The 16,038-nt window shown below is 39.0% G+C and overlaps 1 protein-coding gene and 1 long non-coding RNA gene across 3 annotated transcripts; one reads left to right on the top strand and one right to left on the bottom strand.

The window, feature by feature from the left end:
- Positions 1-634: 634 nt before the first annotated feature.
- On the bottom strand, positions 635-13,088 carry zdhhc13 (zDHHC palmitoyltransferase 13). Of its 2 annotated transcripts, none has more exons than XM_023406285.2 (17): positions 13,013-13,088; positions 10,117-10,325; positions 8,528-8,650; positions 7,941-8,018; positions 7,401-7,545; positions 7,235-7,299; positions 5,465-5,627; positions 4,950-5,075; positions 4,688-4,821; positions 4,469-4,569; positions 4,146-4,270; positions 3,995-4,057; positions 3,808-3,901; positions 2,893-2,976; positions 2,641-2,798; positions 2,126-2,223; positions 635-1,241 (listed from the first exon to the last, which is right to left on the bottom strand). In XM_023406285.2, exons 1-17 carry the CDS (start codon positions 13,034-13,036, stop codon positions 1,103-1,105), a joined length of 1,929 nt encoding a protein of 642 aa, XP_023262053.1. In that variant the 5' UTR covers positions 13,037-13,088; the 3' UTR covers positions 635-1,102. The 2 variants fall into 2 exon arrangements, with proteins under 2 accessions (XP_023262053.1, XP_023262054.1); XM_023406286.2 differs by having other exon boundaries at positions 10,117-10,322; positions 13,013-13,085.
- LOC147819127 (uncharacterized) lies at positions 13,085-14,684 on the top strand. The gene is made up of 3 exons (XR_015437248.1): positions 13,085-13,600; positions 13,699-13,776; positions 13,870-14,684. It is a non-coding gene; the product is annotated as an uncharacterized LOC147819127 (long non-coding RNA).
- The last annotated feature ends 1,354 nt before the right edge of the window (positions 14,685-16,038 follow it).

Genomic DNA, 16,038 nt, shown 5'->3' with positions numbered 1-16,038 from the left:
GGGCGGTCATGCAGAGCAGGACCGGCTTAGAGGTTTTCTTCTTTTTTTTTTTTTTAAACTAAAATTGGAGCTGTTATCTCACACTATTAAATTAGAGGAGCTGACAAACGCATAGAAAAACAGCTGCTCCAAAAAAATGAGCTCTGTTCATTACATGATTAGCGCCTTTGTCCATGAAAGGTTTTGGATGAAAAGCATCCAAGCATTAAAGTGAAAAACCTTCTTCCCTTTATATCTCCAGCGCAGTGACCCAATTATACTTCGTGTGGTTGCTGATGATCTGATACCTCAACCAACAATTGTGACACAGTGACACCTTTAATAAAAACAAGCTGCCAGGCATTTCCTGTAGCAAGGACTCATTTAAAGCTGCTGAAAGACAAGACTGTTTTTCCTAAAAATGCAGCCAGGAGGTCTATTTTGCTAATCAATTAATTGTCAAGTCATTTTTCAAGCAAAAATTGCCGTTTTCAGTCTCTGAAATAGGAAGATTTTTCTCAGTTTTATCAGAGTAACATGAATATCTGACAAAACCTGAACATTTATGAGCCTCACCATTGTGGTATTTGCTGACGTGTGTTGTTTCTGTTATCTTGTCCACCCTCTTGAGGTCCTTGATTCCACACAGAGCAAGTTAAAAAGACAGGCACGACATTGCTTTATTGAAGTAGTATAGTGGTCATTCATTATTAAACACATGCAATCTTACAAAAGTCATAAAACCAAGTGTTTACATGTACAAAGATCCTTTTTCCTTCCTGAACAGATGATAAAAAATAGGCTTGATGTGTTCATAAAAAACAGCTCAATACTTCAATTACAATTTAGGCCTTTAAAGGTTGAATTAACCCAAATTAAAACAATTTAGATTTTCATTGTGACTTACATTGGTCAAGTATAAGGCAGCAGCAGTCTGTACAAAGAGCAACTGAATCAATATATCTACATGTTGCTTTGTGTTGTTCCCCAACTTCTAATATTGTGTTCTCTCTTCACAAAGAGCCAACACATAAAAAAATAAATAAATAGAATCTGTGCTTTTGGTCCAGAACCACTGTTTTAATGTCTGACCCTTGACCCTGAGCGAGGGGCGGCGGCGAGGTCAGACCATGTCGGTCAGTCCGAACATGTGCTGGTCGCGGCCAGGCGGAAACTGCTGCGTCCAGTCGATGACGGTCGGTTTGAACAGGCCACAACAGCGCAGCTGGAAAAAGGAGACCAGGTTCCGCACCACGCCCAAACTGCAGGGAGACGATCAGACGATTCAGGACTGGATGCTCAGTCAGAGTCAGTCAGCTGATAAATTTACTTTTAACGTCATGTGCCGCATCATCTCACGTTATCATCTTTGCATTCTTAGATACTTGTTTTGATGCGTGTGAATATATTGGACAAATGACATATTCTGAATTTAACCGAATCACACTGGATTGCGTGTCATTAGATGGATTAACGAAACAAAAGCAGGACTTCATCACCGACAATGCATTACTGACCTTTAAAGAGTGTACAAAATGTAGGTAATTTATTTTTCCCTGAAATTTGTGACCTCATCCTGTCAACTCGATGCAGCTTTGTTTGCAGGAGCTTGCAATTTTGTCCAATTCTTGCTAACATTTCCCCACAAATCATTAAACTGGATAATTCTTGGTGCAAACAGATTAATGCCTGAGAAAATTCTTTGTACTTAAATAACAATATAAGTAATATCCCGACAGGAGTGACCCAACACAATCTCAAATCACAGCCACGCCTTTGTCAGATTTACTGAAATGTGCTGAGAAACAGGAGTTACATGGCAGATACAACAGATTAACTGTTATCAGCATGTGTGTGCACATCTGCTTTTACATGTGCAATAATGAGCGTACACATGTTCAGCGATTTAAGTCCTGATCTTATTTCCACAGAGACTAATGTCAGTGGTATCAGTAATAAATAAGGGTGAATGTAGAATGAGGCGTTTATTATCGCACAAGAGCTTGACTGAAAAGCGTAAAGCTCCTGCTGCATCATAATCACAACACAGCAATCTAACAATTAACGAGATTAATACTCTGATGTTAAAAACTACCAACTGAAAAAGTATTGTGGCAAATAATACCAGCACTAATAACCAACTCACTTGTATGGATTCTGTTTCAGGGAGACGGGCTGTCGGATCTTCCTCTGGTGAGACATCAGATTCGTCCGCTCAGCTGTGGTCAGTCCCAGGAAGGCAATCTGTTCCCACAGAAAGGAAACATTAGGATAGAGAAGACATTCGTTGTGTGTATAAACACAGGAAATCAGTAGACTGTAAACAGAATTTCATTGCTTTAGTCAAGTGGAACATACAAAGTACTTATATTATTAAGGCAAGAAAAAGTAAACGAACTGTTTGGAATTACCCAAATTTATTTATAAATTTGCCCTAAAACATGATCTTATCTTCATCTAAGTTACAATAATGAACAGACAAGATCTATTTTAACTAATAACCCACAAATCATTGTGTTGTTCTTCTCCATATTGAGAAAAATAATTCAGTGTAGCTGAAAAAGTATGCAAACGCCACAGCTAATAACGTCAACAAAAGCTAACGGACTCACTTATAAAAAACAATAGGATCTTTGGGAGCCATAGAAAACCTTGAGTCACCTGGTAGAGCTGCAGGAGCAGGATCAGGCCGGACCAGCAGGTGTGGTAGAAAGCCAGCACGAAGATGCTGAGCAGCCAGGGAGAGCAGCTGACCAGGGCAGAGACCACGCCCCACAGGCCCTGCTCCTCATAATGCAGCACACAGTGAGTCGACCAGTCTGGAAGAACATACGCAGCACAGGCATGTGTATCCAGTGTTAAATACAACACAGCGTCAGATACTGTGATTACACTGTATGTCGAGTCACTCACACACGAGACAACCATAGAACATCCAGGCTCCCATCAACATGAGGGACAGCAGAAAGAGGATGAAATAGTGATGGTTCCTTGCACCTGGGAGAGAAGAAGAAGAAGGTGGTAGATGACAAATTATCTGACTCCCAAAAGCTCAAAGGTGAGTGCACTTCTGAGGGAGCTGATACTGATATAAATGCTGGTCTATAATAACTTGTCACATCCTGATAAAACGCAAATGTAACATCCTCAGATTGGACATTGAAATAAAGTTACACACTGTGTAAAAACTGCAGTAACTGATGATTAACGAATTACTGAACTCTATTACATAATTAACTAGTATAAATCTAAAAACAATTCTATAATTAATTATATATTGAAAAAGTTTTAATATTCAGCAGTTACAGAATCAATTTGTTGTAATTTTCAGCTTCTGCTGATGAATCCATATCAAAGATTTCACTCACTAACAAATTAAATTATCTATCCATGGCACTTTTTGTGCTGATTTTTCTTTAACAGATATCTAAGTGTAAAAGGAAAGTAGTTGCTTTGACAGAATATAAAACAGGATTTTCTAATCACATTCCCAAAGAGTTTATAGTCTTGTTAGTTAAGTTATGAGATTATATTCAAAACATGACTTTGATTAAATCAAGTGGAAAAGGAACTAATTATCTTAATCATTCAGGATTTAACACAGTGGAATGGGGCATTTTTGAATGAATGAAAATAATCTAATGTATAAACCAAGCCCAGTCTCACCACCATGAAAACTCTGATGCAGCTAAAACATTTTCAGTTACTAAAACACATTTTGAGGATTGTTCATGATGTTCATGGAAGTACGTGCTCTCAAACTAGAAAGAAGTTCAATGTGTTCTTGTCTTTTCTGGCGGTTACAGTTACTGCCTCTGTCTGACGTACCGATGCAGCCGTTGGTCCAGACGGAGTGGTGGTCCTGCTTCGCCACGCAGGCGTCACAGTTGAAGCAGTGGTTCGTTCTCATTGGTTTCTTTATCTGTGAACAAAGGGAATCAGAAGAGTTGTTGTTCCTGTTTGTGTTGATGGCACAGTGTCGTAAAAAGTGAATGTCCTGTGTTCAGAGCTTCACCATGCAAGAAGTGCAGAATATTCTGGGGTCCAAACAGCCGGCTTCAGCCAACACCAACACATTCTGACGACACAAGAACAAAACCTCAGCTCAGTTGTGTGTAAAACATTCACATGGACGATAAAATGATTATGTGTAATAACCCTCACACCATTTTCTTCTCCTCTTCGGTCGCCTTGACGAAGCCCGGGTCTGTCCTGCAGGTGCGGAGGTAGTAGTAGAGCAGAGCAGTGGCATTCAGTGTGAACAGAACCTGAACTGTGGCGCTTGGTCCATGTGGGGTTTCAGGTTAAGAAACGTTTGGTTCATTAGATCAAAAGACGAAAATATCAAACATGACATCAGACTCCAGGAAACTCATCTGATGAGTTCACTGGCATCACAGTCATCAAAGCCTGGTTTACAAAGAACGACACAAATAGCTGTTTTGTAACCGCTGTACTGCAGGGGGAAGTTTGTTTAAAGAAAGGATATCTGGCAGGAACCAGAGGCACCAGGTGACGAGCATCCAGAAGATCGAAGCCATGAGGGATGTAGCTGGTAGGAGAGACTGAAAGGCTGGTGTTGGGAAATTCCTGTTTAGACACAAACATTTCTCATTGAACAACCAGTTTTGTATAACACGCAGGTGGAGCGCATTTACGTCCAATTCAGAACAATCAAGAAAACAACTCTGTGGAAACATGTCCTCACCTTGAGGCCAGATTCATCACACCTATCACACAGGCCAGCAGGATCGCTTTGAGCAACCAGGACTCAGAATTCATATCAACTATAGCGCCCACACTTCCAAACATGGCAGTGCAGAGCAAAAACTGCAGAATGACCTGCAAAAATGCAAAAAGAGGATCTTACAGAAAGAGGCAATTTTCACACTAGATTTTAGTTCATGTTTAGTTCATGTTCATCTGTAATTTGAGATGTGGTGTGTGTGCGCTCTTTAGTGTTTGTGTACCCTGTATCTGTTGACGATCCGCAGACAGCGTGAGTTGGAGCGAATCCTCTCCTGCTTGATGTGGTTGAGCATGTGGATGAGCAGCGGGCTGTGAACCTGGTGGGCCAAATCGATGGGCGTGTGACCCTGAAACACCATGAATACTTGCATCATTATTGATTTAAACATAAGATAATATAAGTGTTTATAATTGTGCTGCTTGACCATTGACCTACACTGGGCATGCATGTGCCAGTGTAACAAGGAAGCAGATTGTCTAGTATTTCAAATGAAAGTAGAAATATAAGAATTCTTATATGTGTCCAACCTTTTGCAATTGCAACAAATTGCTAAATGGATTCACTGTTGATGCCAGACGGTCACCAAGTCCACACACATCCAGCAACATCTCTTTTTTCACAGATTGATAAGCATCTGGATTTTCGATGGTCATTTCATTGAGGCATGTGTTACTCAGACTGAAACCCACAGTATAAGACGTATTGTTTTTGCAGTGTGACTTTTGTGAAGCTTACGTTGATGTTGTCCGCGTCCACACTGGCCCCGGCCTCCAGCAGGATGTGGGCGGCGTCTACGTTTCCTGCCAGCACGGCGCAGTGCAGCGGAGTGTTCCTGTTCACTTTGTCCACAGCGCTCACAGAGGCATTATTCTTGATTAAGAAGTTAGTGGGTTCAGGCCTACGACAGAACAACAACATATTTAAGATACTACACAGTAATGTCAAGGTGTTGTAGCTTCACCACAGGTTTGTTTTTTTTACAGACATGAGAAACTATGATTAATTATCATGCTTTTAAGCGATCAAAGGTTTTAGTTCATGTTTTTCCATTAAGTTTGAGGTGGAGTCATCTGTTGTTACATGCCAGGCAGATGCGTTTTGTTTTCTTGTGTTATTGTTGTTGCTGCCTGCCAGTTGAAATTGAGGTTTTGTGATAAGAACAGTATGTGTGGGGAGGGTTTTTTGGACATAGGTAAGTTTGAGGTACCCTTTCCATTTTTGCATTCACATAGGTGACCTTTGATGAAAACACTAAGTTTATTGGTTGGTGCCACCCGCTGTATGTTTTGGTGAAACCCTGCATTGACACAAAGGAGCACAAGTCTTGTGAATGAGTAGAAAATCATTTACATGTTGGAGAAAAAACTCTTTATGACTGCACAGCGAGTCGAGAAGGCTCTACAGGATGTGGGCACACATATTTCCTTGTTAACGATCAAGAAAGAACTTCATGAACCTAAAATCAGAGGATTCACCATAGGATGCGAACTCCTGCTAAACCACAAAAACAGAAAGACCAGACTGCAGTTCACAAAGACACACAAAAAGAAACTTTGTGGAGAAAAGTTCGATGGACTGATGAAACAAAAATCAACCTAGAGGAGATTGTGGATAAAAAAGGAGCATATACTGCATATTGTGATGCGATTGTCTACATATGTCACAAGGTTGTGACTGGCCAGTGAGCCCAGTCTTGGAACATAATGCATGCTCTCATGCGCACCCTGACTGACAGGTACAGAGAGGGCCGGTACAGAGACTGACAAGTGTCTGCAGATGTCTGTGGGTCACAGATAAAGTGAAAGATTTCAAGCAGTCAATGACTGCAAAGGATTTTACAAAAAAATGTTTAACATGATGATTGTTTGACTTCATCTGTCCTATTTCTTCTGAACCCCTAAACTTTGGAAACTAAGTTCTAAAATGGCAAAATCTCACACACAGTTCTTTCTATATAGACGTAAACCTTCTCGTATTAAAGCTGAGACTTGGTACTTTACCACAGTATCCACTGTTTATCCAAATACTAGTGACTTCTGGACTGAATCTTCTTATATTTTTACAGTTTGTTCACATTGTTAATAGATTCAACAAAAGCTCTAATACAGGCAGGTTTTTATTAAACAATGGAATCAGTTAAGACCTATTCATGTACTTAGTTACTAGTTTTCCTAAATGTAAATGTAGTGGAAAAAGTGCAACATTTAAAGGCATTTTTCTTTAATCAAGGCAAAGAATAAATAAAAAAGAAAAATGTATCCCAAGAGAAGCAAAACTTGTGGTCTTTGGTTCTACACCTCTGTTTATTAATACACTATTATTTCATGTAAAACATGTGGGCAAGCAACGTGTACACGACACTTTCAGATTCAGATGTACTGTAAATGGAAAAACCATCACAGACATGATCTCCATTCAGTGTCAATATTAAATATTTAGCTATTTCTATGATTACTTTACACCGGTGGGGTTCAAAGCATGTCTGTAAAGGAGTACGGTGCTCACCCAATAATCTTTTGGGCTGCTAACATCAGCGGTGTCTGTCCATTGCAGTCAGGCCCATCAACTTCCTGAAAAACAAATACAAAAAACAAATGAGGCAAATAAGGATTATCAGCCAGGAAGAAATATAAACAAACCAACTGAAAAAACTCTGTCATGAGGAGCTGACCTGTCCTTTAGCCATCAGATAAGCTGCTATGGCCATATGCTGGAAGAGGATGGCCAGGTGGAGAGCACGGTAACCTTCTCCATCAGCGACGGAGGGATCCGCTCCATATCTCATCAGCTGGATCACCATGGGGAGGTGGCCCTGCCTGTTGTGAAGAAAGCAGTTAAATCACTGAATCCACGTATCATCCCCCAGGAAATGAAAGCTCTTTGACTAGTCAGCTGAAGAACTGAAACAAATTTCAATTTCTAAAGGCAAAGCTTGTATCCACTGTGTTTCTATCTAGATGTATTTACAAAACGATGGATTAACAATCATATAGGATTAAATTTTCCCATTTAAACCGAACATAATGACAAAATACTTAATCATTTAATCATTGATTTGATGATTGTTGAAAGCAAGTTTAATCTGTTGAAGATAAAGTGTTTCCTTTTGTTTTTCAGAGTTTATTAATAAAAACATGAATCTAAATTTGAATTAATCAAATTTAAATAAACTCCATCCCAGCTACCAGTCCCTTTGTTGTCATACAGTCACCTTATGGCCCAGTGAAGAGGAGTAGAGTTCAGGTCTCCTCCGAGCTGGTCGACTATCGCCCCTTTAGAAATAAAATACCTGTCAGAAAACAGCAGAGACAGAGAGCGAATCAGTGTTAAAACAAAAATCTCAGTCAACAGTTCACATTTCACGTGGGAGCTTCTTCTATTTCAGTTCAGTTGTCCTCTATTTCTTTACTGGATGTTTTTGTGGAGCTGTTCATTATTGCTTAAAGGTGGTTCATGGTTCAGCTCAGATTTTCCTGACAGTGAAAAATAAAACACTTGAATTCCCTGAGGAAGGACTGACTTTGTTTTTAACTTCGTTCAACTGACAACGGCAACACCAAACCAATTATGGTACAAACAAAACCCAAGAATGATCTACAAATATGACTGAAACTTCATGGGCCTCTGAATGAGTCTCCTGAATTTACACCTGAACTCCTAACAAAGCTCTCATTAATATTTACAAGTACAACCTTGTTTTTAACATAGTGCCATGTTTTTATATTTAAATAACAGGTTTATTATGTCTCTCTGGGGTGTCAGCTGTACTGAGACAGACATGATATTTGGACATCTTACTTCACCAGCTCTGAACGGTTGTTGATGGCCGCCCAGTGCAGCAAGGTCACGTTCTCTTTGTCCGGCTGCCTGACGTCATATCCAGCTTCCACCAGCTCTTTACAGCGCTCCAGGATACCAAACCTGAGAGGATCACACAGAGAACAACATTTTATAACACACACCAATAATAATAGATACCAGATTAATACTTTAAGTTGCACTGTGCTCCAAAATAATAATTACAGAACCTTGACTAAAATGAAGAGACCTACTGGAAAAAAAGAAAGTAAGCTGTCAGCTGTGCATTTAAGTATAAAACCAGATTCACTGAACATTTTTTCAGTCTGTGTGAGAAAAACTGCAGGGCATGTACACACAGTTACCTCAATACTGACAAACAATAAGTGAAGTGTAATGAATAGATGGACAGGAGTGGCTCTGCAAATCTTTTCAAGAGGACTGACCTTTGTTCTGCTACACCTCAACTCACTGATCAGTTAGTGAGCAGCCTGCACTTCAGTTGGCTGCAGTATGAGCTAAATTATATTTGCAGGTTTGTGAAGCTATTATTTCTTTGAACTGTGTCATCACCTTCTGACTGCCACTTAGACACAGAGCTCTGAAAGCCTTTGTGCATTCCTTCAGTTTCGCTGTACAACTCTTGCACAAATACATTAGTCAAATACCTGTCAGTGCCAGAAACAACGAGGTGTGTTGTTACTTCTGTGAAACACAGTTTTAACATATTTGAATTTTTTTTTTTTTGAAGGTACAGACTCAACTCTACTCGCTTTTGGTACCAGATAATTATTTTTCCACTGCAGACAGAAGCCTTTCAATGCGGTGCTGTTACTACAGCATCGACACACAAAGCTATTGAGGCGTCATCTTCAACGCAACACACACGTTAACAATGGAGGCTATCAAAGGGATACCAAACAGAGAAACCTCTCCTCAATTGACCACAGTGTGGTTTTGCAGGTGGCCATAATAAAAGTTTACGTCCTGTCTCACACAACGATGGCGCAGCAGTGACGATTCAATCAGGAGTCTGCAGTGTTTTCACCTTTTGGTATCGCCACAGCGGAGGTGATTCCAAAAAAAGTACCAGGTACTAAAACAACTTTAACCTGGTGGAAAACCAGAAAAAGTCTGAAAGAAATCTGAGGATATGAGTATGTAAAAGTCTACATTCTACATGTTTTTAATCTCCAAGTGATTGGTTGAAGAGCTGCAGCACAGACAATGATGGTAAGTGAGAATAGTTTCCGGTGTGGTTGCGGTGGTGAACCCAACCCAGGAAACGTTTTAGTATGCTGCATCTAAAATAATATTTAAAAAAAGTTTCTACATTTTCTGGAAATGAACAATTTGATCCTGAATACTGACATAAAATATAATCCTTTATCATATTATCTTCTCTCTTAAGCGGTAAAATGTGTATTTGACACAGCAGCTGCAGACGCAGTTGTAGTGATGTTACAATTTAGATGTTGACAGTAATAATCACAAAAAACCCAAAAATAATACTCATGTTGCAACAGGAATCCTCATGTGCACACATTAAATGCCCATATCGGACAGAGATTTAATATTCCACTGCTTACTGTGTTGCCTTCACTATGTCCCAGCTGCTGCTGTCGTCCATGTGCGACCGTTTCTTTGGCTGCTGAGTTTGCTCCACGATTTTGCCGAACTGTCCGTGAAAAGCTGGCATGAAGGGATGCCCCGTCCCGCCGAACGCAGCCGCTCTGGGCCCGTGACTGTGACCATGACCTGCATGTCCATGGTGACAGCTGTCATGGCCGTGATCCTGCTACACAAACACAAGGGAAATACACAGAGTTGGTTCTAAAATGGTCGACATGGAAATTTCAAACTGGCAGAGCATTGTGACATTGCTGATTTAAGTCAGTCACAGTGTGTTCACACTTCTGGAGCCTTTAAGTGATGAAAGCTGGTTCACTGATTAGAGGAGAAAGGTGATTTTTTTTTTTTAAAGGAAGGAGGTGTCACTTTGAAAAATGGGTGATAATGAGGTAAACAATGAACATTCAGCTATAAAGATTTGACATGAGCTGTATTTGGCTGTATGAAAATGTGAGATGTGATCTGTGAGATGATACAAATTAGTTAACCCTCAAACCCCTCATACCATGATAGTTTTTACTTCATTTTCTCTGTGCTTCAATTTTGATTCATTTATTAAGCAAGAATCCCAACTACCGTCTGGTTTCAGCATCAAACGTAAAGAATACCTACTTTTAGGCTGCTGGTTGGATGCATGTTTGTCTGACATTTTTATAGACTTAATACATAATGAAAAAATAAATAGATTAACTGATAATGAAAATAATCAGCCCTAACAAGATTTAATTTACTATGACAGAGAATTTTATCCATTTCACCATTTCATTAAATGACTGTGATAAACATTCCATATTGTTTTTGTAGATAGAAACACAAATCTGTAGTATTTGGAGAAGACTCAGGTAAGACTACAATAGGTAAATTACTGTGTTTGGTGCTTCTACAACCTTCATTTCAGTTTTCTGCCATAGATTTGGGTAAACGAGTTTTGTATTCTGGAGTGAATTACACCGTTACTAGAGCACCACCAGCTATTCTTGTCAGTCCAGATGTTGATGTTGATGGTACACACATAACAGGCTGCTGCCATAATCCAGACACATGGCTAACTTAACATATGGCTAAAGATAAGCTGTCTGGTTGTAATACATATAAACAAGTGGATTTTGATGAACATGCAGCAGTGGTGAAAAGTAGTATATTTACTGAAGCAGGTGCAAGTACAACATTGAGGTAGTTGTACTTTATTTAAGTATTTCATTTTTCTTTGTATTGTATATTTCACCATATTTCTTAAACCCCATGTTACTAGTTACTTCACATACTCAGATTTTACATTAAAGACAATATATTATACACAGTTTGTGAGATGTGATGCTCTGCGTCTTGAGTAAGTTTAGTCCTTAACTGAAAATTATAAGTTCATTAGCATTATTAAGTTATAAAAAAGTGATTTTTGCAGTACTCAATCATATGTATGAAATAAACAACTCAATATGCTTTATTCTACTTAACTTATTTAAAAACTTCATGTAAAATAAAATACCACCAAATACATAATTTCTTTGCATAATAACTACCTTTACTTTTGACACCTTACCTCTACATTTTTCTCTGTACTTGTAGAACTTGGAAATAAGGACTACAGTTTCGTATTAATAGATAGGTTAACAATTTTTCAAGATTGTTTTTAAACAACAGTCAGCTGCTCAACAATTTCTGAGGTGTTGTTTACTGTAATCATTCCTCCTGTTCACACTGGCTAGTAAAAGATCAGTTCCTAATATGCTTCCAATGTAAGTGATGCAGGGGAAAATCCTCTTCTTTTTCAAAGCAAAAACTTATTTAAAATTGATCTGAAGTCAATATGAGCCGTCAGCTATCCAAATTAGATAAAGTTGTGCAACCCTGCTTTGTACAACTTTGAGATTTAACCAATAGCAGGTCATTCCTTTCATCTGCAGATCTACAGAAGGTCAGCCACGCTTTTATCTCCTGCAGACTGGACTATGGCAACACTCTTCAATGTGGTGTCAGCAAAGGCAAAACATCCAAATACTAGAGCTGATACAAAATGCTGCTGCCAGGCTTGTTCTAACAAAACCACATCACATCAATCCTTGCTGCCCTTCACTGGTTACCTGAGGGGTTGTAGAATTGATTTTTAAGATTTTACAACACTTGAATGGTCCCACCCATATCTGTGATTTGCTAGCCCACTATGAGACCACTGCATGCAGCTCAACAGGGAAACACTGGTGAGCTACAAAGAAGAAACTGTACAACAAAAGGATAACCATTTGATTTGATTATCTCAGCATAAGCATCTGATAAGTTTTTGAATACAATATTATACTGGGCTGTATGACCAGGAAGAATAATTATAGACAAGCAAAACCTGTTTCTATTTTCATATGAGTACCTGACTATTGATTTAAGAGACACATTTTTTTTTAAGGTGTCCTTAAATAGGCAAAGATGAGGGCAACAATGCAATGAAATAGTTAAATATGCATCATCATCATCATCATTATGTCAATCAGACGAATCTTTCCGTAGCGTGGACGTCAAAGGCTTTATACGAAGAAAATTAGCCAGTTAAATCTTACTGAGGAATTATTTAGCTCGTACTGGTTAACGTCAGGTAACTAGCAGCTTGTTAACAACACCCACCTTCAGCTAACAGACTAACTGACAGTTGGTGTGTCTCGATGTGTATCAGTCAGATCAGGTTATTCAGCGTTACAGCAACTTACCGCCGAAAAATATACGGTAAGCTAGCTCGTTAATGCTAACAACCTGCGGAGACAGGAGAATTAGGGTAAAAATACACGAGCCAGGTCTCCACCAGATGAACCAGCAGCACCAACAAGCCGGGCAACAGCAGCAGATAATGGATATAAATCGACTTACATTGCCGTCCCCAGTCCAGTCCATCTTGTTGTGAAGGAACGAAGGGAAAGTTCCTGTCGCTGGACGGGCCAGAATCAACGTATGACTTCCGTTCTTTGTTTTTCAAAATAAAAGTAAAAATGTTTTATTTAGCCCGGATACGGATAGCGCTGCCTGGAGGAAAAACCTGCCGGCAACCAACATCATACATCTGCAGCAAGAGTGGCCAACCCAAAAGACACTGACCCCACTCACATTGCAGGTGTGTCACACTGACTGTTAGTGGAAAGACTGCGGAGGAGTGGAGGGAAGAGATGAAGAGAAGACAGGAGGACAACCTTTTCTATCTTCATTTATAACTTTTAATTAACATTTTGTATTATTATTATATTTCATTTGTTGCATTTGGAGTGGTGTTTGTGTCTCATGATGATCTCAGTCCAGCTCTGTGTTTGGTCTCCACCAGCTCCTGCGGGAAATCTGTCTCTTTACCTTCTTAATGCTCCACTATGTTCACCAGCTGCTCTCAGACCATGTCTGTCTGCTGTTTGCTGCTGAGGAGGTAGTGGACAGTGGCTACAGCTGAAAAAGTATATATATTCAAAGATGGTAATTGAATCATTATTTTACTGCAGTCTTTTTTTTCTTTTTTTAAATTATCTTCTTAAATTGCATTCACAAAGGTCTTAAAAACTCTTCAATTTCAGCTGTTGAAACCTCTACAACACCAAGATAGCAAGTTAAAATGAGCACAGTGCAAAGACTGGATATTGACTGCTTCCCTGGTAAAAATGTTGTAAATAATTTCCATTGGGCACAATGCTGTTACTGTATGTAAGAATTAATTTACTAATTTGTGCTTTCTTTTATTCTTGCAGCTTACATCATGTGCTGTGGTGCAGTGGATGGATGGGTGACAGGCCCTGGAGAGAGATTATCAGTTTCAAGTGTGCTTGATTTTTAGTTTTAATTCATATATATGTATTAGGTGAACGTGGTTGAAACTAATGCAGTAAAAAAGGAACAGGCCTACAGTAAGTCCTCCTTCATGAGGATTATAATGTTTGGTATTTACTGAATCTGTTTAAGTGTACTGGGGTATATACTGATACATGTCTTGCTGTGGTTGTGGGGACAAATTTGGGGTTGAAACCATCAGTGTGAGGTTATTTTGGCCAGTTATAATGGCTTCAAAAGGCTTTTTGAGGGACACCTGCACCTGAGGTCAGTGTCAGGATAAGTCTCTACGACATGAATGGAACTGAAAGTAACATCCTTTATGCAGATTGAAACATGAGGAGTGAAGTACAAGCACTAAGCAGCAGGCACATTCAAAATTTCTCCAGGAATTTTCTACTTTTCTTTGCTCTTCTTCCGTTTGAAATGCAATGGTGATTGCCATTGGGCTTTTGTTTTACTCCCACCTACAGGCCTCTTCCTGCTCCTGCCTGAATTATTCAACAGTGAAAATTAATTTTTTAAAGCATCATTGTAGAAAAACAACAAGCGTCCCCATGGAAATGAACAGAAAATCAAGGTTTGCTTTGGGTGGAAAAAAAAACAAACAATACATTCATATTCAATAAAGAAAATGGGGCGGCTCATGCTTATGATAAATTCATCAGAGACATATTGGATTTTTAAACTGTCTTAAAACAAACAAACAAGTCTGTGAATAAAGGCTTCTTCAGCTCAGCTGCTTCGGTATCATAAGTGAAAATCATTTGTAGTTTCTGTTTGGAAAATCACAACTCTCTAATATTTTTATATTTACAGAGGACATCCTGTCCACTGATAGCTCAGTCTGTGTGTCGAATTTGAAACTCAGCTTAGTGAACTCAGTGGTGCAGTGTTTTTATTGTATGACACAGAGGGAGAATGAAACGGACTTGGACCGCAGCTGAGATCTATACTCAGACTCAGGGGATTGCTCAGAGGCAATAAACTACTGATGTTACTTAAGCAGACATTGAATTAAAACCTCTGCTACACACAGGTTATGTGAGCACAGTAAGATGAGCCTGAAACATGAAGATGGATGAAAACATGAACGTTGGCTTCACGATCAAAAGCTGCAAACCTCAAAAAGTATTCAGTAGGTAAATATATCTATATTTGAGTTTGATGAAAAATAAACAGAATAAGTTATAAGGGTTTATTTTAATATACTCACTCCTGGTGTATGGTTGATATTCAGCGACTGGTCACAGAGACCTTGGTGTTTTTTTTTTTGTTTTTTTTAAATTTCAAATCAGAATCTTTGTGTAATATTTGATTATATTTTATATTTGATTTACTCATTTAGCAGACACTTTTATCCAAAGCAACTTACAAGTGAAGGACAACGCTAAAGCTTCAGTGCAGTAGGAGAGCTTGGTGTAAGTACAACATCTATCCAAAGCAGTGCAAGAAGATCAAGTGGAGAAGTGAACTGATAGTTGGTGCATGATATTCACTAAATGCTCTAAAAAACCTTGTTTTTATTTATCTTTCTTCCTATTTAAATTTCTGATCAGAATCCTTGTGGAATATTTGACTCAGATTTCAAGATGGAATAATGTGAAGAAACATGTAAAGCACATGTAAAGATCCTTTATCCTGAATGATCTGTAATCAAAAAACAGAACAAATGTACCACCTCTAATGTATTAAGGACTGACAGAGATGTTACCAAAGGTTACCACTATGTGAGGCTGAATTTCAGTGAAATGCTGGTTAGGTGATGCACAAAACAATTGTAAATTTCCAATTCAAAGTAACAGTGCGGTCGGAATAACACATCATCATCATCATCTTTAACTCAGTATAGAATCATATTACTCCCATTACTTTTAGTGACAAACTAAACTTCACTTGTGTTCTGTGAGAGCCTCTGTGAGACTTCACAGAATCTGTTTCTCTTTTGCATATTTATCTCTGCAGCAGATCTGCTTCCTCGTGCTGAAATCACAACGTGTGTCACAGAGATGAAGTCAACTACTCCTGTTGGAGAGGAGGCTTTTACCTTCGCCTCGATAAGTGTTGTGAAGCTAAACATGGAGCACAGC

Source organism: Seriola lalandi, unplaced genomic scaffold (genome assembly GCF_002814215.2).
Source record: "Seriola lalandi dorsalis isolate HSWRI2012SDOR001 ecotype SW California unplaced genomic scaffold, Sedor1 jcf7180002054299, whole genome shotgun sequence".
NCBI lineage: Eukaryota > Metazoa > Chordata > Actinopteri > Carangiformes > Carangidae > Seriola > Seriola lalandi.
This window is presented reverse-complemented; position numbering and strand designations above follow the sequence as displayed.

Coding starts and splice junctions, on each gene's coding strand:
- zdhhc13 (XM_023406285.2), bottom strand. CDS start 13,036: ATGGACTGGACTGGGGACGGCAAT. Junction 7,546..7,940: donor CCTCTTCACTGGGCCATAAG/GTGACTGTATGA, acceptor TCTTCACAACAG/GCAGGGCCACCTCCCCATGG. Junction 5,076..5,464: donor TGGACGCGGACAACATCAAC/GTAAGCTTCACA, acceptor ATGGTGTTTCAG/GGTCACACGCCCATCGATTT.